The 23,748-nt window shown below is 38.2% G+C and overlaps 3 protein-coding genes across 13 annotated transcripts in view; all 3 read right to left on the minus strand.

Annotated features, from left to right (window-relative positions):
- LOC144057501 (uncharacterized) overlaps positions 1-12,168 on the minus strand; it is a 30,263-nt gene extending 18,095 nt beyond the window's left edge. The window contains exon 1 of the transcript XR_013295272.1: positions 11,127-12,168. The gene's annotated coding sequence lies outside the window, so the exon portion shown is untranslated. The remainder of the gene's footprint in view (positions 1-11,126) is intronic.
- The window catches only part of pomgnt2 (protein O-linked mannose N-acetylglucosaminyltransferase 2 (beta 1,4-)), a 21,785-nt gene extending 9,454 nt beyond the window's left edge, over positions 1-12,331 (minus strand). For 3 of the 7 annotated variants that reach the window (XM_077575140.1, XM_077575141.1, XM_077575138.1), the window contains exons 1-3: positions 1,210-8,515; positions 262-340; positions 43-147 (exon numbers count right to left, since the gene is read on the minus strand). The gene's annotated coding sequence lies outside the window, so the exon portion shown is untranslated. Of the gene's footprint in view, positions 1-42; positions 148-261; positions 341-1,209; positions 8,516-8,557; positions 10,923-12,185 lie in introns of those variants that run through there. The other 4 variants (XM_077575144.1, XM_077575142.1, XM_077575139.1 and 1 more) reach the window with 3 other exon arrangements.
- Positions 12,332-15,564: 3,233 nt separating this feature from the next.
- ano10a (anoctamin 10a) overlaps positions 15,565-23,748 on the minus strand; it is an 84,368-nt gene continuing 76,184 nt past the window's right edge. For all 5 annotated transcript variants that reach the window (XM_077575205.1, XM_077575203.1, XM_077575204.1 and 2 more), the window contains one exon: positions 15,565-15,754. In XM_077575205.1, the coding sequence (XP_077431331.1) occupies positions 15,719-15,754 (36 nt within the window). In that variant the 3' untranslated portion in view covers positions 15,565-15,718. The remainder of the gene's footprint in view (positions 15,755-23,748) is intronic.

A 23,748-nucleotide genomic window follows, 5' to 3' on the forward strand; every position in this document is an offset into this window, starting at 1 on the left:
AATGTTTAAAAGCAGTTCCAGGGATATGTATCATGTGCATACCTGCCGAGAGCAAATTCATGTTGGCAAGGAGGTTGCGCATCTTCTCCTTCTTGGTCATTTAATTTTGAGTCAGGATCAAGTAACACAGAATTCTGAAGAAATCTGCTGCATTAGAAAAAAAAAAAATATATATTTAAAAAAAAAAAAACGTGTAAGGAATAATTTTGTAAAAAGTATTAATTTACTTCGTCAAACATATTCCGTAAAATATAAACTCACCATGCTTGAAGTTTTAGGTAAAGATTGGATTTTGTTTGTGGCAGGATTTTTTTGTGGCACTCCTGCTCCGCAGTTACATCTGATTTTGTGATCAACAGACAAGAAGATAATACATTAGTGCAATCTTCAGTACAGTTAAATTGAGGACAATTATGCTTGTTGCAACGAGAAGACAGTGAGTTGGATTGATATGAAAAGGCAACTCTATTCTATTTCATCCAAGACATCTTGCTGTACCTGGCAAACTCACTTTAGTCTGTTGTGGCACTTACTGAATTCACTGGCCTGTGTTTGTTTGTTTTTTACTTTTATAACCAATACAAATAAATACCTTCAAAAGAAGTAATCCAGTCAGGCAAATTCCACACTTTAGTGCAAATTAGCCATATTTTGGAAAGGAATACAAACATATTTAGGACGAAATTCCTCACTAGTATTGACACAAAGCAAACTAGCTGGCTTTATACTTCTTCAGAATTAATAAACGTTGCCATAAACGACCTTGCAATTCGATGTCCAGTGCCCACTGCCCACCAATAATTTCCAGACTTTAGCTTTTTGAGAGCTGTAGTCGATCTGTACCCCACGGTAACCGCCAGAGTCGCTCATTTACACCAACTCCACCCCCCATTGCGTGTTTCAAATCACATTAACGAGCCAGATAGTTGGCGTCCACGCCAACTGCACGAACACACGGCTTAGTTTTAAAGTGTACCTTCTTCAAACTATTAAGTGCATTTGACTGTTTAATAATGGGGGATTTCGTCTTTGTGCTTGGGAGTTTTTCACTCTGGAGCCAAAGTCATATTCATGAAATGACTGCATAGCTTGCCACTACAATAGTAATTTGTTCCATGCTAGTGAACAAAGTAACATAACATCATCACAGCGTTTCAATATAGAACAGACTATGTAAAAATAAGTCAGTTAACATGATAAACAACCTACCTTTGCATTTTGAGGTATATTGTCCCCTGGTGTGAGCGTAGCATCTCGTCCCAGAAACCCAGTCAGCAACAAGGTTTTAAATCAGCCCCGGTGTAAGGAGGAAAAATAAAAAAACTATCGTTCATTTAATTCCATCGGATAGCGCACTGGCCGACAAAACACTCTTCCTCCTACGAGCTCCATGGCCCCGACGTTCGCCGTCGCCAAGCAGGGACTTTGGGCGGGCTAACTAGCGTCCCGCATTATTGTACTCCAAAGTTAAAGTTGATAATACAGCTAGCCTAAAATATAATACATTATTGTATAATAATGTAAAATGCGGTGTTCTTACTGCGTCACGTCACCATTGGGCAACAGTCGGCAAGTCCAAGTTAAGAGAAAAGATGGGGGAGATAAAATGGCGACTTCCAAATGCAAACCTTGAAGGCGGGGCCTATTTTAACCCAACAACTGGTGTAAATGTAAACATATTTTCCTAATCAAACTGACCTCAACAGCCTATACCAGTAGTTGGGTTAAGAGAGCAATGCATTTTATTTTATGTTGTGGATGGATAATCTCTGGCCCAGCAGATGGATTAATAATTTAGTCAAATTTTAACCCAATATTTAACCAAACTGGCTAAAAAGATGACCCAACAGCGTTGAACATTTTTAAGGATGTATATTTCACCTAATGGCAATTTTTTATGGTGGGGTTCTTCAACGTTTTTCTCCAACCACGTTAACTCGATCTACCTCATATTTGCTCAGAAGAGTGTTCAGGCCTTCAACGATGTCACAACACGAAATTTGTGAGTTTTTGCAAATTGCTCTGGACGTGGCAAGGCACTGTTCGCCAAGAATACAACGACGATTTTGAGGGCCTAAACATGCACAGAAACTCATGAAACTTGGTACACACATCTGGCCTGGCAAAATGAGCAATATTTTATCAAGTATTGTACGATTTATACAACAATGTTTAACTAGTGCCCCCTACAAATATTTAACGAAAGAGCCCCGATTGTATGTTTACGCAAGATCTACGGGGAAAAAAAATTGGTTTATGGGAGCCCAAGACCTATAAAAAAAAAGTCTCTTGGAGCCATATGCTAAAATGAACAGAAAGTGAGCTAAGAATGTTTGAATTCCGATTTTTGCTCATTTACAGGGGGGGCATTTTTTTGCCCATTTCTCCTACACGTTCGATCCGATTGACCTCAAACTTGGCCTAGACCATGTCTAGACCTGGCCCATCAACAGGGGGAAAATTTTTACTTTTAAAAATACTATTTGACGGGGGCGGGACATCATTTTTTATGTTTCATATTTCCTTCGCCATGAAAGACGAAATGCTTAGTAACTCCTTGGTACATGTTCCAAAAAATCCCAAACTTCACATGCATGTTTATAGTCACGACCTGAAAGTATCTCTATGACAATATTCAGTTATAAATATAGTGCCACCTAGCCCTTGGGTCGACAAAAACAATTACGACATATAAGGTATTTAGTAAAAAAATTGGATACTCTTTGTAAGTGTGATAACTAAGTCATTTATGATTATTTTTTTACTTTCCACCACTCAAAATGTTCAGTGGCATCAGACCTATCCATACATATGTAGTTTTTATCTATTTGTTTATTTTTGATGCCCTCTATGGATAACAAAGGCATTATTGTGCTATGAGTAAAACTAACAAGGATGTGTAAATATGTACTTAAAAAAAAAAGCCTATCGGGGCAACTTATTGCCCCAAAAAAATAAAAAAGGACGCTGATTTTTGAGGTTCTTAACATTGACAAAAACCCATTGAGCTTTGCACACTCATCACACCTGGCAACCAAAAAAAAACATCCATATGTAAACTTTTATGATGCAATTTTCTAAGAAATTTGGCTTCGAATGTGCCAGTACCCCAAAGTGCAAATACCCCAATGTGGCCCATGCTGCGAGGGCCTTTTATAGTTGCCCGCAGCTCTAGTTTTTTATTATTATTATGCTGTAGTAATTGGCAGTGGTAGAACATACAGTATGACTAATGCTGGCTAACTTACTAGCTTGTAGCATGGAGTAGTAGTAGTAGCCACTTGTTGATATACAGTAAGTGTGTGTCAAGGGTTAAGGTTAGGTAACCCTAACCCAAAGACAAAAGAAAATTTGATGTGAAATCGTTTTAGATTGTTCAACATTATCTGCTGACAAAAAATATACAGGGGTAAAATGATTGTCCTGACTAAAACTACACTAAAAAGTTGACAGTTTTTGTTGACTAAAACCAAACGAATAGACCCTTTCAAGGCCTGATGTCAAGGGGTTCACTGGAGGCAAAACAACTGACGCTGGAGGCAACGGAAGTGAAGCTAGGAGTAAACACCACTGCTTGTAGAGTTTGAGTTTGAAGTTTATTTTAAACATACAGTAATTAAAACAACAGAATAAAATATATAAATCAATTACATAAACAAAGTAAAATCCAAAATATTCCAAGTGAAAACATAGTAATAATAAGAATAATGCATCGGATGTATTTAAGTCATCCGTTGCGCCGCAACAGGCAAAGCGCTCCCGGGAACAACTCAAAATAAAAGCGTTCCTTGGCATTGCACTCCACATATTACTTGGTATGGGAAGGTTTATTTTGAAGTTGGCCTTCTTTCTGTGTTTTGCCAGACGTGTCAAATAACCTCCACAATGTAAACTGTTGGCTGGATTTCTCATTGTACTGTTTTAATACAAGACCAGCTCTGCTCTGCCTCTGATTGGCTAGTGGCTCTTACGCCGGAAATCCGGCATTGTGCCAGAGTACTTAAAGCCCTGCTCCCTTGCAATTTCCTCCTCTCTCCCCCATAAAACTGCTGGAACCTGAACGTTGTCATTTCTGTAGCGCATGATTTTCATCAGTGGGGTTCTATTTAAATTGTCATCCTTGCATACGCAGTGAAAATGTACAGTACTTGTAATCTTGCCTACCCTGTGAGTGTGCCAGTCTTTGGATATTGCCTGCTCTCTTGTGGTGGCTTCAAGTCTCTTACATTGGTCAGGGTGGAGGGGTTTTTTTTCATGCCAAGATACACCTATTCACATTTCTCTCTAATGTCCATTGGTACCTGCTGTCCAAGTGTGGTGTAATACATGGCACTTAGAGGCTCTGGCAAATCTGAAGGATCCTCTAGATCATAGGTGTCAAACTCCGGTCCTGGAGGGCTGCAGTCCTACAAGTTTTGGATGTTTCCGTTCTCCAACACAGCTGGTAACCCTAACCCTAACCCTATGATCAGCTCATCAGCAAGCTCTGCATAAGCCTGATAACGATCCTGCTGATTGGAATCAGCTTGTGTTGGGAGTGATAAACCTCCAAAACCTGCAGGACTCCGGCCCTCGAGGACCGAGATTGCCCACCTCTGCTTTAGACTGTCCTCTGATGCTGTGTCAGTGTCACTGTTTTCCATGCTGGTAAGGATGGCAGCATCAGGGGCAACTTAACTTTGGCTGGGACTGCTGTCAGCAGCTGGCTTGCCCTGGGTCTTCAGAAGTTGATTTTCTTTGACTCTTGCTGGTTTAACCTCTTTCTTAGTTTGTTCCCAAAGGCATTCTTCTGAAGTGACTGCTGGTTTTTCAGTCCTCCCCATTCTTACATACAGCTCCACTTTAAATAGCACTGCCGCTGCATGGTTACAACATGACCCTAGGCTGAAGTGACAGAGGACAGGGACACTCCAGTTAGTCTCAGATGGCATAACTCTCAAACTTAACATGAGAATTGGGTTAATGTTTCTTACAGGAGTGGGACGATACGGGTAGCTCACGATTCAAGACTGTGACGATATGTGGCCCACGATAACAATAATATCACGATACATAATATCTACAATATTCGATATATTGTCAGAAATTTTCTCAACGATGTATCAGAACATTCAGTATGTGACAGTGAAAACTTGCCGACTGTTCTTCTTCGCAAGTAGTGTCCAGACACCAGTTCTTTGCCACTGTTTCTGACTACTTTACCACCATTTAGGGGATTAGCGTTCCCACAAACAGGACAGGAGAGATTAAGTACTGATGGTGATTCGGTGACAGCAAAGAATCACAAAAGTCATGGTTCGGATCAGACCACAGATTTGAGTCATAGATCAGAAAACAAAATAAAATAAATCGATGTATTTTCTTAAACACTTTTGCCCTTTAAATAAAAAAATCTACTCAAAATGTCTAATATGGTTGTTTAAGATTTAGGAAAACAACTTTAAGATAAATAAGAGGCAGATACATTATTTTTTTAATAGTTGGTCTATGTATACAACAACAAGGTATTAATGGCTTAAAGTTGTGTTCCTAAAATCTAAACAGCAATATTTGACATTTTGAGTTGAATGTTTTTAATTATTGTCAAAGGTGTATTATCTTTTTTCTTTTTTTTTAATGAAAAAGTCTAAGTGCAATTTAAAGTCCATTCCCTTCCCTTAAACATGGAGAGTGAATTACAAAGTAGCCTAGGTCCACGATACTGAAAAAGAAGTAAAGAAAGCAAGCCATGTATTGCTGTTGCCAGCCCTTTTTTGCGGCGGCGGCGAAGAGAGTTGTCGCTGTATGTATTCGAATGTGGGGATGGAAGGAGAAAGTGAACAAAAATAGATCAAATGAAACGCCAGACTGCAGTGTGACCTGTCTCCTGTAGTTCATTTTGTTTATCTCGTTTGGACCCCACCCATTTGGCGATGCGTAGCGACCGGGCACTATCCGCGGAGACGACTTGAACTCCGGTGGAACTCCGTAAATGGCATCAGCTTAAAGTCGAGACATGCTTTCCAGGCACAATCTATCAGTTACGCGGTTGTACATGGGAATGGAGCAGCCGCGAGATAATTCCACATCAATGAATCCATGGTTCGGAAGGTGAGGAAGCAAGAAAACGTCGGGGCTTGCCATCATTCTGGCATGATCCAATCGCTGGAGAAGCATTGGAGCGATCCACCAAAATAAACTGGGAGGCCGCACCGCGCCGCGGTGTGTGAATGGATTCTGAACTGAATTCACTATTTTACTCCAGTTGCCATTTTAAAACAAATAGTAGAATGCTTGTTACCGTATTTTAGCATACATGCTACCATTTGTTTTTAGCATGCAAGCGCCAAGTATGGTACGATGCGCTCCTTTCGGAGCTGCAGTTACCTACATTTAGCCACCAGTACCTGTGCGTGCGTGCGTGTGTGTGTGTGTGAATTGGAAAAAACAAGGCAAACTCTCAGTGGAAAAGATGAAGTGTAAAATGACAATAATTGTTTTAAATATTTGTCTTCTGTTCCTGTCGTTGACTTGGCACTTGCGATCGCATGACCTAAAAGTCCTCGCTCAAGTTGTTATATTCAAATTTTTCAACATGTCCATTCAAGACATAGTTGTAGGTGTCTAATGATTTATAGGCCTTTAGTTTATCTTGAGTATAAACGCTCGTTTTTTCTATAAGATAGATGTAAATGTCCGGCCATTGTACGGTGGGTACTGGGTAGTCCTGTTAAATCGTCTGTCCAGTGAGTGAGGCCGTAGGGGTCAGTAAATATCGTCCTAGAGTTAACTTCTTAAAGTAACATTTACGGTCGTGAGGAGTCAGTTTACTCACATATTCACTCAAGTGGCCGTTTTCTGCGTCCATTCCGATGTTAACATTCCATGAAAATATGCTAACCGGCGTTTCAACCACGCGGCACTGAGATGTTTTTGCCTCCAACTAAGCCCCACCCTTTAAATTACATCACATTCTTTACAAACTCTAGGGGTCTATACAATTATGTTTTCTTAGACCAAAATGCTCGAATTATAGTCGACTAAAAGTTGACTAAATAAAAACGGTATGAGGTTGACAAACTATGTTAAAAACTAACAAGCGTGATTGAAACTGGACTAAAACTGAAACTAAGTTTAAAAATGGTGGATAAAATTAACACTATTAATTGACACCCCAGCAGCTTGAGGTGATTCATACAACCGCAAATGCTTTGTTTAGAATGATTTTGTTTTTCCTTTACGAACAGTGCATGCCACGGCAACAGTGTGTGACGAAATAAAAAGCTCTCAATAATTTTCATCTTCAAAATCTTAAGATGAAAGACACCAAATTTAAAGACGAATTACATTAAATTCTGTAGGGGGAGTTCGTTAAAATAAGACCCCTTTAAAACGGCCAAAAAAAGGACAACAAAGTACATCAAAATGGCGGACTTCCTTTTAGGTTTAGCATATGGCTCAAAAAGAGTTTTTCGTACCTTGTGGGCTGTTAAATATGCCTCCGAATTTTCGTACCTCTAGGTAATTTCTACAACCGGGAATGCTTATCAAGTAAGAATTTTGTAATGCAAAATTTGATGCTCCAGCTGACATATACTTTAGTATGTCGAAAATGTTAGATTTGTTTCCCCTGTTGTTGTCCCAGGTGTTGAGCTGGTACAGCCCAAGTTTGAAGTCAATCGGATTAACTGTGTAGGACAAGGGGACAGTATGACTACTGTGAATGGGCAAAAATGGGCCAAAATTGGACCTTCAAATACTCATAGCTCACTTCCTGTTCATTTTAGGGTACTGCTACCAAAGCCTTTTTGTCCGTCTCGGGGTGCTACAGGTGCCACCCAATTTCCGTTGCTGTCGTACAAACATAGCAGGACAGGGATTCAGATTCAGAATATTTATTGTCATTGTCACAAGGGAACAACAAAACTTAGTTTGGAGCATCCATGCAGCAGGTTCTGTTAAACCTACGTAGGAGGCGCTACAGACACATTTTTTAGTATTCATGTATGGCGACTTAAAATAAAGTTTAAAATAAAATAAAAAATTTTGCCAGGCCCGATGTGTGTGTAAAGTTTGGTGAGTTTTCGTTCATGCTTAGTGTCTCAAAAATGTGATCCTTTGCAGAGAAGAACAACAAAAAAATCGATTAATTAATTCTTACAGAAACTATGGGGACTTTGCAGCGGTCGCTGCTTGGGCCCTAATAATTAGGGCTGGGTTTAAAATATCAATATAGAATAGATATTGCTTTTCATAGCCCAATATTGATTCATAAAACCATGTATCGATACTTTTAATACATCTTTCGAGCACATACTTGTTCAAAACCTCGTGTGAGCGTTGTTCAAATGTGCCCTTCATTTATTCGGAGTACCCCAAAAAGGAGCCTGATGCTTACAAAGAAAGGAAACAGCTCAAGCATGAGCTGCTCTGAGCTGCTGATTGCATTATAACTTGCGTTTTCATGCAAGCAGATTGCATCGCGGGTCTCCCTCGAAAAACACACATGCAAACACACACAGTACACAGATGCACTATGAAAAAGCTTTTCTTTTTGCAGTAGTTTTAAATGGCTTACCTTAGCTAAAATTCTGTGCCACATTGGAGCCAAAAGTAGAATCCTGATTGTTTACTGTGCATCTTGCTGCTCTAAATAGTAAAGAAAGACTACTACACTATAACTTACAAGACTACAAACTACTTCTTCTACTTCAATTTGATGGTTGTCAAATACTTTTGATTCATTAGCGCCCCCTTCTTTAGCATTGATACCTATGGCTATGAAGAAGGCCACTGGCGGTAATGCATGACTTCTTCTTCTTTCTTATCGCGATTGGCAGGTGCTTTTGGTAGATTACCGCCACATTATTATTATACTTACTTATTATTATTATTATTATACACTGCATGCATGTGGCAGTCATTTAACTGTACATTCAATGAAAGAAAAAGAAAAAGACTGAACACAAAGAAGTAAGGTAAAATATTGGCCATAAAAACACAAATTTTGGATGCATAATTATGCACTATGACTGTGTTTCTTATGTCAATTTTCTTTTTTTTTATTAACTACTGGAAGCTTAGCATAAAAACAGGAATGTGAATGTTGTGATTTTCCAGAGTGTTTTTGCCACTTTATTTACATAGCGTATAGTTATAATTGGTTTAAAATATTATTTGTTGTTTTGATCAGGTCATGTTGAATAAAAATAAACATGATTAATGTAACTGCATTGGATTCAATTATAAATGTAAATATTCATGTTTTTACTAATGCTCCAAGTAAGTGAAAAAAGTTTCTACTATTTGCAACATTGGTACTTCTGAAAATATCTTCCAAATAAAAGTTAAATTGGTACTGCATAAAATCCTTAACTGAATTGAAAACTAATGTGAATCATGTATCAAATCGGGCCCTTCTGAATCGATTTTGGACATCTGAATCGATACCCAGCCTTACTACTACTACTACTACTAATAATAATAATAATAATAATATTAATAATAATAATCATCATAATAACAATTATAACAACAACAATGACAAATTTGTGGCTGTGGCTCAGGGTGTAGAGATGGTCGTTCAGTCACCAGAAGGTTGGCTGTTCGATCCCCACTCTTCCCCAAGAGTCGTCGTGTCCTTGGGCAAGGCGCTTCACACACATTGCCTCCAGTGCTAACCACACTGGTGTATGGAAAGTGTGCGAATGTTTGGTGGTGGTCGGAGGAGCCGTAGGCGCACAGTGGCAGCCACGCTTTCGTCAGCCTGCCCCAGGACAGCTGTGGCTACTTAAGTAGCTTACCGCTACCACGGTGTGAATGTGTGAGTGCATGAATAATGTATCCATTCCATTGTACAACGTCTTTGAGTGTCTAGAAAAGCGCTATATGAATCTGATTGCATTATTATTATTACAATTATGATAAAGAAGATTAAAATGGCGATCCAAATAAATTCGCCATGGGACAACTGTTTGCCCTTACAAGAGCTAATAGATAGCTTTATCTTTGAAAAAAGCAGAACAAGGAACTCATTTAAAAAACATTACCAATATCGTCTTATCATTAAGTTGTGGCTAGGGGGTTTGTTTGGGGGTAACTACATGGGCACAACACCCGCAGACACACCGCAGGAGCAGAGAAGACTCGTTTCTGAAATAGGCCATCAACCACGGCCACTTATCATTCACTTTCGTTCCACAAAACGAAACTGTATCATAGTACATCACCCCCTTTTCTTTTTTTTCTTTTTAAATCACTTATACAAATGCGAAGTACGAAATTAACACCAATCACTGGTTAAAAAACAGTAATCACGAAAAAATGCTTTTGTAACACACTTTAATGCAACATTAAAATGAATCCCATTAGTCAATTTAATAAATTGATTAATCAATTCTAAAAATATTTGATAGTGACAACACTAGTTGAGTCTGATGATGATGATACCTACATATACTGTAAATCAGAAAAACTCACTTGATCATTTCAGATTACAGTTCAAATCTATGTACCCTCAAGATTATGGTTTGACAGCATCTGTCTGTAATCTGAATTTTATATCTGTAAATAAAGTCTATTCATATTGTACTATAAAATATCAACTTGTGTTGAATGTGTTTATTATCTCAATCTTTAACCCTAACCTGAAATTCCATTGTACGTTGCATGAAAAGTTATGAACAAAGTACATTTTTTATTTAGTGCTACCATTATGGGACAAAGCTCACATTACATAATTTTGTACTTTTTATCATTTCAAAGATGAGTGACCACCTGATAGGCGATATAGGGGTCTAAACATGCATTCAGACACCAAACTCTTGCCATTTTTACCCTATCATGCTATGTTTAGATGTCCGATATAAAAATAAAAATAAAACTGCAATGATTCAAACGGATTACTTTTAGCACAGCATATTTAAGGGTCTTAACAAGAGAAACAAAAAACAGACACCCCCCCCCCCCCCCCCCCCCACACACACACACACACACACACACACACGCACACAAATGTGGAACGAAATCCTATTTCTAACGGCTCAAGCCACATATTGCTTCTTGGCTGATGGCCTAAAACACGAGCACCATTGGAAGTCAAGACATTTAAGGTAAACGTTTACAAACTAACACACTAAAACGTGTACCTTAAAGCAGATTTGGGGACTGATTCCAGGAAAACACACCATCTTTGACATCATCTTCATCATCAACTGCTTCTTCCGCCCTGTTTCAATACCCAGGGCACGGATTTGCGTCAATACACGATTTGCGCCCCCTGCACGATTTGCGCGCAGTTTTTCCCGCAGCAACGACGTCATTCACTCTAGTCTCTCTTTGGCTAGTAACCATGTTGGATTTTTACTCTGTCTCCGCAAAAAAAAAAAAAGTCTTCAAAAGTCGCTTTTCTGACGTCACGTCCGCTCTTCGCTCATTGGTTCAGTCTACTGTCTGTTAGCTCAGATATGCCCCGCCTCAGAAATGCGACTGATAGGGCGGTTGACCAGACTCACTCTCCGGCAAAGCCGCGAGTGAGTCTGGAGTTCCAGGCTAAGACAAAAGATCCAAGTAATGCCATTCCTTGTACGTACAGTCACTGCGGTAAAGCTAGTACCCGCCTCTCCTCTCACCAACTGATCTGTAAACAACTGGATACCTGCTAGGCCGAGATTTTTGAAGCCTCGAAGCCGCCATTTTACCACTCCCAAGAAACACGTTCACGGCATACGATCCTATACATTAGACTATCGAAATTGGAGAACATTTGAGTACTTAGTAGAAACAGCATGATTTATGATGTTTTAAATTTGTTAACATAAACAAGAGGACTTCAGACATTTTAAAACTTGTCTTAAATACACATATAAATTATAAGCTGAATTATGTTTGGTGTACAGAAGGAGAATGTATCTTTTTTAAATTAAAGAATGATACATGTAATTCAATAAAAGATGCCTCTGCCAAAGCTAATATTGGGGAGAAGAAGTTTGTCTTCAAAGCAGCACATACCGTCCACTTAATATAAAAATTTTAAAAAAGAATGACCACCCTATGGCTTCAACGGCTTGCACGGGCGAGTATGGGCTATCAGCTATCCAGGAATATGTACAGATCAGTGCTCTTAACGCAGGGGATCTACCGTGCACTTCCGCATTCCATTTGCACTGCTCTGGGTGGCGAGTTGGGAGTGTCACGGCATCGCTTACCCTCGGTGCTGGCGATGCGGGTTCGCTTCCCACCCGGAGACCACGTTTATTCGTGTGAATATGTGTGTGTGGATAAAAAATAAATAGATAAATGAAAATAAAATGCACTGTTTAAAAATGTGCACTGTCTGAAAGGAAGTGTCACACAGGAAGTGGTGGGGTACACTTTAAAATAAGAGCATTGCATTGATAATCAGGAAGTGGTGGTACAGCTTTGCAAATAAAAGCGAATGCACTCGGACCAAGTTGTCAAACGCGCATTAAGTACGCTTATTAAGCCCCCCACCCCCTTTTTTTGTGACCATCGGGCAGCATAACTTCATATTACTGTTTAGTTAATACCGTAAAACAGTGATTAGAACGGAAAGTAACGTGATCTTGTTTAAAGCCCATGTTGTATACAGTTACTGCTTATGTTACTGTATGCACCTGCTCATGAGATCAGTACAAGTGTAATTCGTTTAAGTTTACTTTAGAATACGTAAAGTATTGTCAGACCCATAAAATGATAAAATGTGGCTACTTTGAACTATAATGACTGCTACATAAATGATTAAAAACCTCATCATATAAAATAGAAATGTATTAAATCAACCAGAAGCCTGCTAAATGCATTTTGCACGGCACTGCTTCTAATGTATACATTATACTTGAGCATTAACTAACTCATTTAATACCAGCCATTTTCATTGGAGCAACCCCTTTAATGCCAGCCGTTTGACTGGATTTTGACTGATCTTGCAAGGCGCACAGAATATGTTCTTTTGCTATTGAAGGATTATAATAAATTTTGTAATCTTTTGCGTGCTCAAATAAATCAAAGATGAGATTCTTGTGAAAAGGGTCCTTGCAAGGTTGATTTATTACAGAGATCTCTGGTCACACAATTGCATATCACCCAAGCAGTGTCATCCAAGAATGTGTGTCCCTCCCCCCAGGAGACACAGCCCTTTTATTACAATCAGAGTTTGTACAGAAAAACGCCTCTCTCCTCCCATCAAATACGAAAATCAGATTACATTCTCACAGTATGCTAGGTTGATCTTTCACATTTAGACAAAACAGATTACATTCTCACAGTATGCTAGGTTGATCTTTCACATTTAGACAAAACAGAATCTCAGTATGCTAGATTGAACTTGAATTTTCACAAACAGGACAAAACAGAGAATTTAGACAAAACAAGATAACAGATAGGTTAAGGTCGAGTTATATTGAGTTTGACATTATTACACCTGTGCAGATGTGCATCTACACATCTATAAATTCAAAATGGTTAAAATATAAAATAAAGAATTAAAAATGTTAACAATGTTAACACTATATAAACATGGAACCTACCAAAACAAAGATTAAGCCTCGTTTTCACCGACGATATCTACCCTATTCTACTCTACCCCAAAAAGCAGTGCATCTCCACTGCCACGGCCACCACCCGGGAGACCCTCCTCACCTTTCCAGTGATGTCATGCTAAAGCGACCACAGATAGCGTTCACTGCACAAACAGGTAAAAACAATGGAGAGTGCAAACAATGGTTTGTGCCTGTTTATTTCAGCCTGAAGACGTCAAATGAATATTGCAGCAACCAGAAGACTGCATTCAATAATGTTAAAAAGGTTTGCACCTCCTCAAAAGTCCAAGCATTAATCTGTTTGGAAGCCATTGTTGTCCTCTCTTCATTGTTAATGGCAGCTGTTTTCCCAGGGTGGCGGTTTGCGCAGCTGCACATTGATGACGACATGTCTCGAACCAATCATTGGCCTCCAAAATAATTACGTCACGTTTTGGAACTGGTCTACTTTTTTTAGAACCACAAAGGAGCAGGTACCAGAAAAAGTGAGTAGAGTATAGTAGTGCTGGGTAGATCTGTTGGTGGAGACTGAGCTTTTGCAGAGTAGAGTAGAGTAGATGCCGGCGGTGGAAACGAGGCTTTAGAGCCTCTTCTTTCAGCAGTAAAAAAAAAAGTATTTCTATCTTTTTCCGTTCTTTAGTTATCAGCGTTAGAATATAGGTATGTTTTGTCTAAATTCCAATTTCTGACCAAAGCGGATTAGCTGGTGCGAATTTTTTTATTTTTAAATGGTGGTGAATATGTTAATGTGCTGATTTTAAGTGCGCCGCACCGTGTCCTGCTCCAAATATTCTACAATTGCATCATCCGCACCGCAAGCATCAGTGCCCGCCGGTGCGAAGTACTGTACATTGACTATAAAGTGCACTTTCACCGCCAGAAAATATTCAGTTGCTCACCACGCGTTTGGTGTTTAATGTACCATTTGCCAACATGTCTCTGATGTCTGTGGTGTGGACGCAATTTATATTGTGCTTTGTTAAAATGGCCGTGCTAAATAGGCCTAAATATTTTATAATAATATTATAATTTTAATTAATTATAATAAATGATAGTAAAAAAATTGGCATAATTTTTTTTTTTCGCCGTTTCGGCCAAGCATTTTTCATTTTCGGTTTCAGCCCAAAAATTTCATTTCGATGTATCCCTGATATATATACATATATATATGTACACACACACACATATATATATATGTACACACACACACACATATATATATATAATTATAATATATATTTATTTATTATTAATTATTAACAACAAGCATGTAGTATAACTATGCTAATAAACTAAACTGCTCAATAATCAGCTCATTTTTGGTAAACCACTATTTTGTGTTATTGAAAAGAACATGTACTGACACGACATGGCCGATTTAGGACTCAGAGATAGGGGTTTGAGGCCAAGGCAGATATTCATTAAACAAAAAAACTCCTCGTTTTGAGGGAAAAAACAAAGGCTATTAAATGTTAAACTAAAGGCGCTCCAAAAGGGAGGATGTCTAAACTACAAACAAAACAATATCACTCCTTAACTAAAACTATATGGGTTGGAATTGGGGGGTTAGATGACCAAATGATTCTTGAGCGCGGCCCCTGCTGCTGCTCACCACTACCTTAGGGGATGGGTCAAATGCGGAGAATGAATTTCGTCCCACTTAGGTGGTTGTGACAATCAGTGGTACTTTAACTTTTGGGAGAGATGTGAGCTTATGCTTGCGAGCTGTATTGTTGCACAGAACTGTAAGACTCTTTGGCCAACATATTGTTTTAAGTGATTTCTGCCTCAAAATATGGGCCAAACCAAAACAATACATTTAAAATTACATGTTGGTCTGCCACACATCTAGCTGGTCTTTTGTTCACCGTTTAAAACAGACAAAGCTCAGACTATAGTTAAATTAAGAAACCTATTAAAATGAAATTTGTATAAATAATACAACACAATAAAATTCAGTTTTGAGTCCTATGTGTAATACAATTTAGTGAACCCCCCGCCCCCCATATATATATTCCAATATATATATAGAATATTTCCAACCTTTATTAAATTTATTTATTTTATACAGCATCATGGTATAATTGCACATAGGTCATACATAGAGATTTAAAGTCATGAACTGTTTTTCCAGATGTATCAGTTTAGGTCATCATTATGCATTTATTTCTCCCTCTTCTTCACAGCCAACTCTTCACCGGGATGTCAAACATTTTCTGAAACACAGAACAAACAGCAGTTCAAGTCAAAATTTTATTTTGCCATGTTTGTACCATGTATGCAGTTGTGAGCTGTCTTCATTTATTTTGTAAAACACTTTTACCCATCAAAAATCCATAAATAAATAACTCAAAATGTCTAATTTGGCCGTTAGACATTTAGGTAATTTAGGAACACAACTTTAAAGGTGCCGTTAAAAAAGTAATATTAAAGCGTTTTCTACATCATGCATGCTCAATCAATGCCCAGATGAGTACGAAGACCCTGACTGTTTTTAATCTGACTGCACCTATCAGCTTTTACCTTCCCCTATAGTAGAGTGTGGGGACCTGCACAATACAGTTTCTTTGGGGAGGGGTGGAGTGGCGGAGGGTGACGTCATGTGTGTCCCCGCGTAGTCCCGAACATAGCGTTAGCCTAGGGGCTCCGGGTGGCGGAGTGGTTACCGTTACTTGCCTTCGGTGCAGGTTGGCGTGAGTTTGCTTCCCCGCCTGGGAGACCATATATGTGTGTTAAAACAACATAGCGTTAGCCTTTGGTGTTAGCTAGCGTACGACACTGCGTGCATAAGCACCTTTAACTTTTTACAGTTGGGATGGAAACTACTACCACAAACAAGAAGAAACCAGCTTCGAGCACAGACCAAACTCAAACTCAGAATCCAAGAAAAAAGAAAAACGAAAAGTGTATTCAAGTGCGACAAAAAGACAAAGAGGAGACTGATAGACGTCAGCAATAAACAAGACCTGCAATGGAGAACGCTTAAAACTGCTCTAGGTATGAAAAATGACCCACAATTGGCTTGAAAGGTAAGCACTATTTAAAAATCTACCAGAAAATAATAAGTAAAAAAGCTAGACATGCAGTATGCTAAAGGCAGTATTGCTAACAATTTATAGCCAGTTGTTTGTTATGGTAGCTCCGTGAGCGACCATCGATTTAGTGCATTGCTAATCTTTGTAGAATTATTTTGTGGGGGAATAAACGTAGCAGAGCTGCATTATGTATTTTGAATAAGCCTTTCGTGTATTAGGGCTTATTTGAATGTGCAAGCTTCTGTTGTGATTTAGTAATTTTTCACCTGGTGAAACAAAAGCCACTGCCCAAATCTTTCTCGATGTTTTCCATGCAACGTGGCACAGCAAAGCATAACTTGCTCCAATGTAAAAACAGTCATGCATAGTTTACAACATTGCATAATCGAATACAATTTGTTGAAAACGTCTAACAGTTATTACAAGGTAAACTGTGTAAAAATAAGGTGCTAATCAAATAGCATACAAAAATGTACTTTGACACTGTTACGTTTGCATACATGATTCATTTTGAAATTCTCTTTGACTTTTTAGTTCTATATTTAGGACATGTGAAGGCAAATTATGTCTTACTTATTACGTGATAATCTTTTATTTAAAGAGGTGTAACGAATATTGCCCGTCACCCTCAATTTTTATTATTATTTTTATTTTTTTACCTTTTTAAACACTTCCCCCTGGGGAATGTGTACAAGCTTCAACCCTGTGTTTTCTCAAACCAACCAGAGACAGTTCAAAAAGTAAAAACTCTTTGGATTTCCCTCCAGCAGGGACTGGATTTCGTTTTTACAACCCACAGGAAACACATACCTCAGCGCCAACGAGACCTAAAAGCCTGTTTAGCAAGCAAACTAGCAATAAGACTGCTTATCAGTCCCCAGACCATCTTTTTATGGTCTGGCCTATCCACAGGAATCAGCCATGTGTTTTTGGAAACAACGCCCCTGGGAAGTTATATGGTACAACAGTGCCTTCCAGCGGTCACTATCGGTATTATCCTCAAGAATCCTGCCGCTCCTAATTAATCTGAAGTCTACATAATTCGGGACATAAACGGACTCTATGTACTTGACTGACATCAAGTGACTTCTGTTGTTTGTCTTTGTACACAACCTGTCCAACCAATCTCAAATGAATGATGTGTGTAACTTCTGCAGCCATCTTAGTTTAGCTAATTAGTAAGCTTAGCGGATTCAATAACTTTATGATCGTGGTAATGTTTGAAATGTGTTCAGAATGATAAATGAAGCATCTGGCTTGTCAATTTTGATAAAAAAAAATTTTTTATCAAATGCTATCAAATGCTATCCCAACAGCTTGGTTTCAGTCAACCAAGTCTACTTCAAGCGTACGGAAGAGGCTGGACTACTGTTATTGGCTACTGGCGCAACACTTTAATTTAAATATAAAAGGATTGACAGGTCAAAGCGCTTCCATCACTATTCCCCATCTATCTTTTTAATTCCTTTTTTATCTTAGTTCGTTAGGTTGTATGTTTTCTTTTTATCTTTGATTCACATTTTTTATTCCGTTTCATTAATAGGTTAGGCTGTTACTGATATGTTTACTAAATAAATTTGTTGTCTACAAATTCCATTTCTGCCGTATCATTTGTGTTTACTGAGTGGATTAGTAATTCTCTTATTAAAGCAAAAAACTCCATGATTAACTAAAGTAGCAACTTCAGATTATGAATACTTGATAATAAGATTTTTAGCGTTTATTTTGTTCCTATAAACAAGCAAAGTCAACGTGGTGCCCCCAGAGGTTGCTGAGGAAATTACAACTCACCTCAGAACGGTCTAAATTTCTCGTTCGCTATCACGGCAACCCAAATAATCGCTACAGAGGTGACTTCCATTTACCGGAGTAAAACCTTTGAATGAAGAAGAAGCACTACAGTTGCTACAAGAAAGGTAAACAATTGTCTTCTTTTATAATTTTAGTATAACATTTGTTTGTTTGTGCTTTCTGTTCTTTGTAGCATGACATCAGTGGAACTACAGGATGCCATTTTTGTTGAGCAAAACGCAGTCTGGATAACACTGTGTAAGTCACCAATTTTTCTCTCTATAATTCTATACTTATAGATCAGTAAATATTTACATGTGCTGCTTTCCTGTTTTATTTCCAGAATAGAGTTTGACGAAGAACTGGCTTCCGATCCATATGATTCTGACTATGCCGTGCCACCTATCTCATTGCGGTATGTTTTCAAATTGTAATTCCTTACATCTCTAACTTTTCATGAAATGATTGAAATCATAATTTTGTTTTTAATTTAGTGGTGCATTACAGTGTACAATGTGTACACTCCCTTGTATTGAGCTGGAAGAATCAGTTTTGGATATCGACTGTGATGAGTTTTAAATATTACAAAATGATCACTTTCTACTGGCACTGTTCCAGTTGCTTTTAAAACCATTGTTATTCAACCTCTACTTAAACGACCTAACCTCGACTGAGAAATTCTCTGTAATTATATCAAGTTCACCGTTTATTGCAAAACTACTTGAAAAAGTTGTCGCGCAACAGCTGAATAATTACATGGCTGCTAACAATTGGTATGAACCTTTTCAGTCAGGATTCAGGGCCGTTCACTGTACTGAGACACCCTTTAGCCTTTGCTAAAGTGACTAATGACCTTATCCTAGCAATGGACTCCAATCAAAGGCGGAGGTATGTGGTGGCCAGTGGTGGCAAAGAATTCCTGCATCAAATTAATCTCAGAGTCTTGAGTCCTGTTTACCAACACAAAAATAACTACTGGTAATAGATTTTACCACAGGAAAAACGATGGAAAAAAAGCCATCTCTTGGTGAGGTAAGGCATCAATATAGTTTTATTTATTTTTTATTTTTTTATACTTAGTCGTGAATTTCGCAGTTTGTTTTCTTTTTCTACTTATTGTGTACAGGTCAGTAACTGACATTTGCCTTATTGCCGCCAAGTGACAGAAAGCTCTATTATAACTGACCAACTCATTGACATTTGTAACAGCTACAATGCATTAAATTCATAACATTATTTTATGCAGCCCAGTCGTCGACGCTCGCTGCCCAAGGTCGGCATGCGAAAGGTATGGCTGCATGGTTAAGAACCACTTATTTAGACATTTCAGGTATGAAGTTATGGCCACCCCAATGAAAAATTTCTGCCTGACTCCAATACCTCGTCAATGTTATTATTACTCGATCTTAGCGCTGGCTTCGATACCGTCGATCATAACATACTACTAGAACACCACGCCTCCAAACATGTATTTCAGGTTTAGCACTCTCGTGGTTTCGTTTTTACCTCAGAGAGAATGAGAGAGGGAATCCAGAGAGAATCCATTGTAATACAACCTCTGAGGCTACAGTATGTAAAGTCCCGGAGAGGCGCAATCGCGAGATGCTGTGACTGTTGCGAGACCTACAGCGAGACCGGGAATACCCAACATGGCGGCGCCCTGCTGCTAAGATTGAACTAGCTCTATTATGCTAAACCAAATCCGAATTTAACCACCATATAACTTAGCTTTTCTCTTCTCTCTTTCATACGACAGATTTGGAACACCACCCAGCATGGAGGACCTTGAACGTTTCAGCGACGGATACTTTTACAGCTGCGCGATGGAGGAATTATCCTACGAAAAACCTTCCAAGAAGAGAAAAAATGACTCAGCGACGGACACGGATGATCTAGCTACTACGGACGTTTCGGTCAGTATGCTGCACTCCATTAACAAAAAACTAGATGTCCTCTGCCTCAACCGCGAGGACGTCAAGGAATTAAAGGTGAGTTTGGAATTCGTCGGCCAACAGGTAAGTGACCTCCAATAAGATAATGCCGAGTTACGCTCTTCACTCACGGCTGTTTCAGCTGAGTTGGAAACAATTGAAAGGAGAATAAAACGCTAAAAGAAACGTTTTTGGATGTCCAATCCCGTAGCATGCGGGAGAATTTAATATTCTCAGGCATATCCGAAAATACCTCTGACAATCCAGAGGCCGAGATAAAAAAAAAAATAAGACGACATCATTAAAATTCCTCAGGAGACGGTAAATAATATCTCTTTTCACCGTGTACATCGGCTTGGAGCCCGTAGGGGCAACAAACCCCGTCCTATTATCGCTAAGTTTGAGCATTTTAAATAGAAATAATTTGTTAAAAGTAAAGGACGGGAGCTTAAAGGCACCTCTTTCGGAATGAATAACCAATTCCCAAGAGAGATTAATGAGCGGCGAAAGGTACTGTTTCATATAATGAGAAAAAATAGGAAGGAGGGTTAACGGACTACGATAGTCGTTGATAAGCTATACATCAATGGCCAACTTTTCCGGAACCCCAACTCCACTACCTGGCTGTTTTAATTGGCTTTGGTGGAACTAAACTTTGTTTGATTATTATATGTATACATATACTGTATATGTGGTTATAAAACCTAAAATATGAATACTCATTATGCATAGGCTATATTACAAATATAATATTAATACATAACTATATCTAAAATATATTTAAACAAAAAATCGTGCTTAGGTTACCAGTTACTGGTGTATTGTTACATGCTTAATCTCCCACTTATTTCCTTCACTAACACCTCCCTCCCCGTTTTTTTACTGTTATATTCGCTTACACGTTACCTCTTATTCCACACAAATTACATAAACCACCTAACCTAACCACTTTGATTTTATCCTATAACATGCCAATATTAAAAAATAGCCTATACAGATATACGTATACACAGGACTGAGTTTATATTGTTTGTATGCATAAATTAGTTCTGGTTTCCTGGAATGTTTGTGGCGCTCGCTCACAGGCAAAAAGAAAAAAACATTTTAGACCATCTCTTAAAATTAAAAGCAGATATTTGTCTCCTACAAGAAACCCACCTACAAAAATCTGAAGAAAAATTACTTATTGACAAGAATTTTAGTCAAGTGTACTCTGCCCCTTCTAACAGTAGGCAAAGAGGAGTCTGTATACTCACACATAAGAATTTATTCTTTACTCTAAATAATACAGTAACAGACCTAGAGAGCCGATACATTATTATTCAGATGACTATATTTAATAAAATATACACATTTGGTAATTTATATGCCCCTAATAATGATGATGCAGCCTTTTTCCATGAAGTTTTCTTTCAGCTGTTTGATTTAGCAGCAAACTCTATTATTTATATTGGAGGAGACTTTAAAACAGTCTTAAATCCATTAATAGATCATTCTAAAAATACAACATGTATAAGGCGATTACAATATACTAAAGTAATAGGGGAATATATGGATGATTTTGGTCTTGTCGACAGCTGGAGACTTAAAAACCCAACCAAGAAGGAATTTACCTTATTTTCCGCTGTGCACCAGCCTTTTTTCAAGAATAGATTTTTTTCTTACAAATAATTCAATTGCTGATAAAATTGGTACAAAAATACATCTTATTATTATTAGCGACAATGCACCAGTCTTCCTTACCCTACAAGTTAATTATACCTTTAAACCACCCCCGACATGGCGTTTTAACATCTCAATGCTAAATGACGCAGAGTTTGACAAAATTATAAGAAGAGAGTGGGCAGACTTTTTGGAAATAAATGACTCTCCAGACTTCTCTGGGAAGCTGGGAAAGCGGTAATTAGAGGTAAAATTATATCATATTCATCTTATAAAAAGAAAGAGGATAAAAAATTAGAAGATTTGGAAGATAAAATTAAACAACTGACGGATGAGTACACAATAAACCCAAATAACCAAATATGGACTGACGTACAAAATACAAAACTACCGTCAGACGATATGTTATCTAAAAAGACAGAGTTTATAATACAACAATTATAACAAATCAGGTAAATTTCTTGCAAAACAACTTCAACGCAATCGGGAACAATCTCTGGTGAATGCACACAATCACCAAAAGAAATTAATCACATTTTTTAACTATTATCGCAACCTATACTCAAAAACTAATAAGCCTAACCCTGAGCATATTGAGGCATTCCTTAGTAGCTTAAATATACCTCAGTTAACTACTGAATATAAAGATATGTTAGATGCGCCACTTAATATAAACGATCTGTACAGTGTTCTAGATAGTAAAGGAATATAAGAGTTTGTGAGAGTGGGGGCTGCAGGAATGGAATGTTTCAGAACAAAGGATGCTAATTGCAAGGGGAGATGCAGAGCCGCGATAAGCTCAAAGTATGTTGTAAATCACATTTGTTTTACACCGGGGCGGAAAAGTACAAAACAGGAGAAGCCACCCAGTGACGCTGCGGATGAAGATCGGCCAATGAAAAGCAAGCTAAAGTTAAACTGCAGAAAACACGTAGCCAATAGAATAATGTCAGGATGCCTTTGTTTCTGTGTCATTTAAATACTGTGTAGTATAACTATTCACTGGGGCAACTCGGATGAGACTACGTCGGCTGCTTGAGACAGAGACGTATAGAATTGTATTGATAGGGACCCGGGACCCCAGCTGTTTGTATTAGATTTGAGTGTTAGGAATAAATCCACTCGTGTGTGAAAATGCCGGCTTCCTGATACCTTTCTATTGCAGAACGAGCATGCTATTGTTGGATGGGTGATAGTTTGGTAAGGTCACAAATTGGAGTCAGATTATTAACTTGAGTTTATATTAATATAGAAATAAATTCCAACAATAGCATGCCTAATGGAAGGGCACCTGGCCCAGATGGTTATCCGGCTATATTTTTTAAGCACTTTTCGTTAATGCTTGCTCCATTATTCTTAAGAGTAGTAACAAAAATTAAAACTAATGGTTACATACGTCCACACATGAATACAGCATCAATTAAACTTTTATTAAAGCCAGAAAAAGACCCCACACTTCCATCAAGTTACCGTCCAATTTCACTAATTAACACTGATATTAAAATTATCGCTAAGGCTTTCACATCTAGTCTAGAAACAGTAATGTCGACAATCATTCATAGCGACCAAACAGGCTTTATTAAAGGCCGTCACTCTACTAATAATATTAGGAGGCTCTTTAACCTTATTAGCATGTTACAGCGGCATGATAAAAAGGCAGTTATTATATCGTTGGCTGCAGAAAAAGCCTTCGACAAAGTTAACTGGTCCTTCCCTCTTTGCTGTTTTAAATACATTTGGCTTTTGGAAGTTATTTATTCACTGGGTGTCAGTATTATATGATTCTCCTAA

The sequence above is a fragment of the Vanacampus margaritifer genome, chromosome 9 (assembly GCF_051991255.1).
Source record: "Vanacampus margaritifer isolate UIUO_Vmar chromosome 9, RoL_Vmar_1.0, whole genome shotgun sequence".
Lineage (NCBI taxonomy): Eukaryota > Metazoa > Chordata > Actinopteri > Syngnathiformes > Syngnathidae > Vanacampus > Vanacampus margaritifer.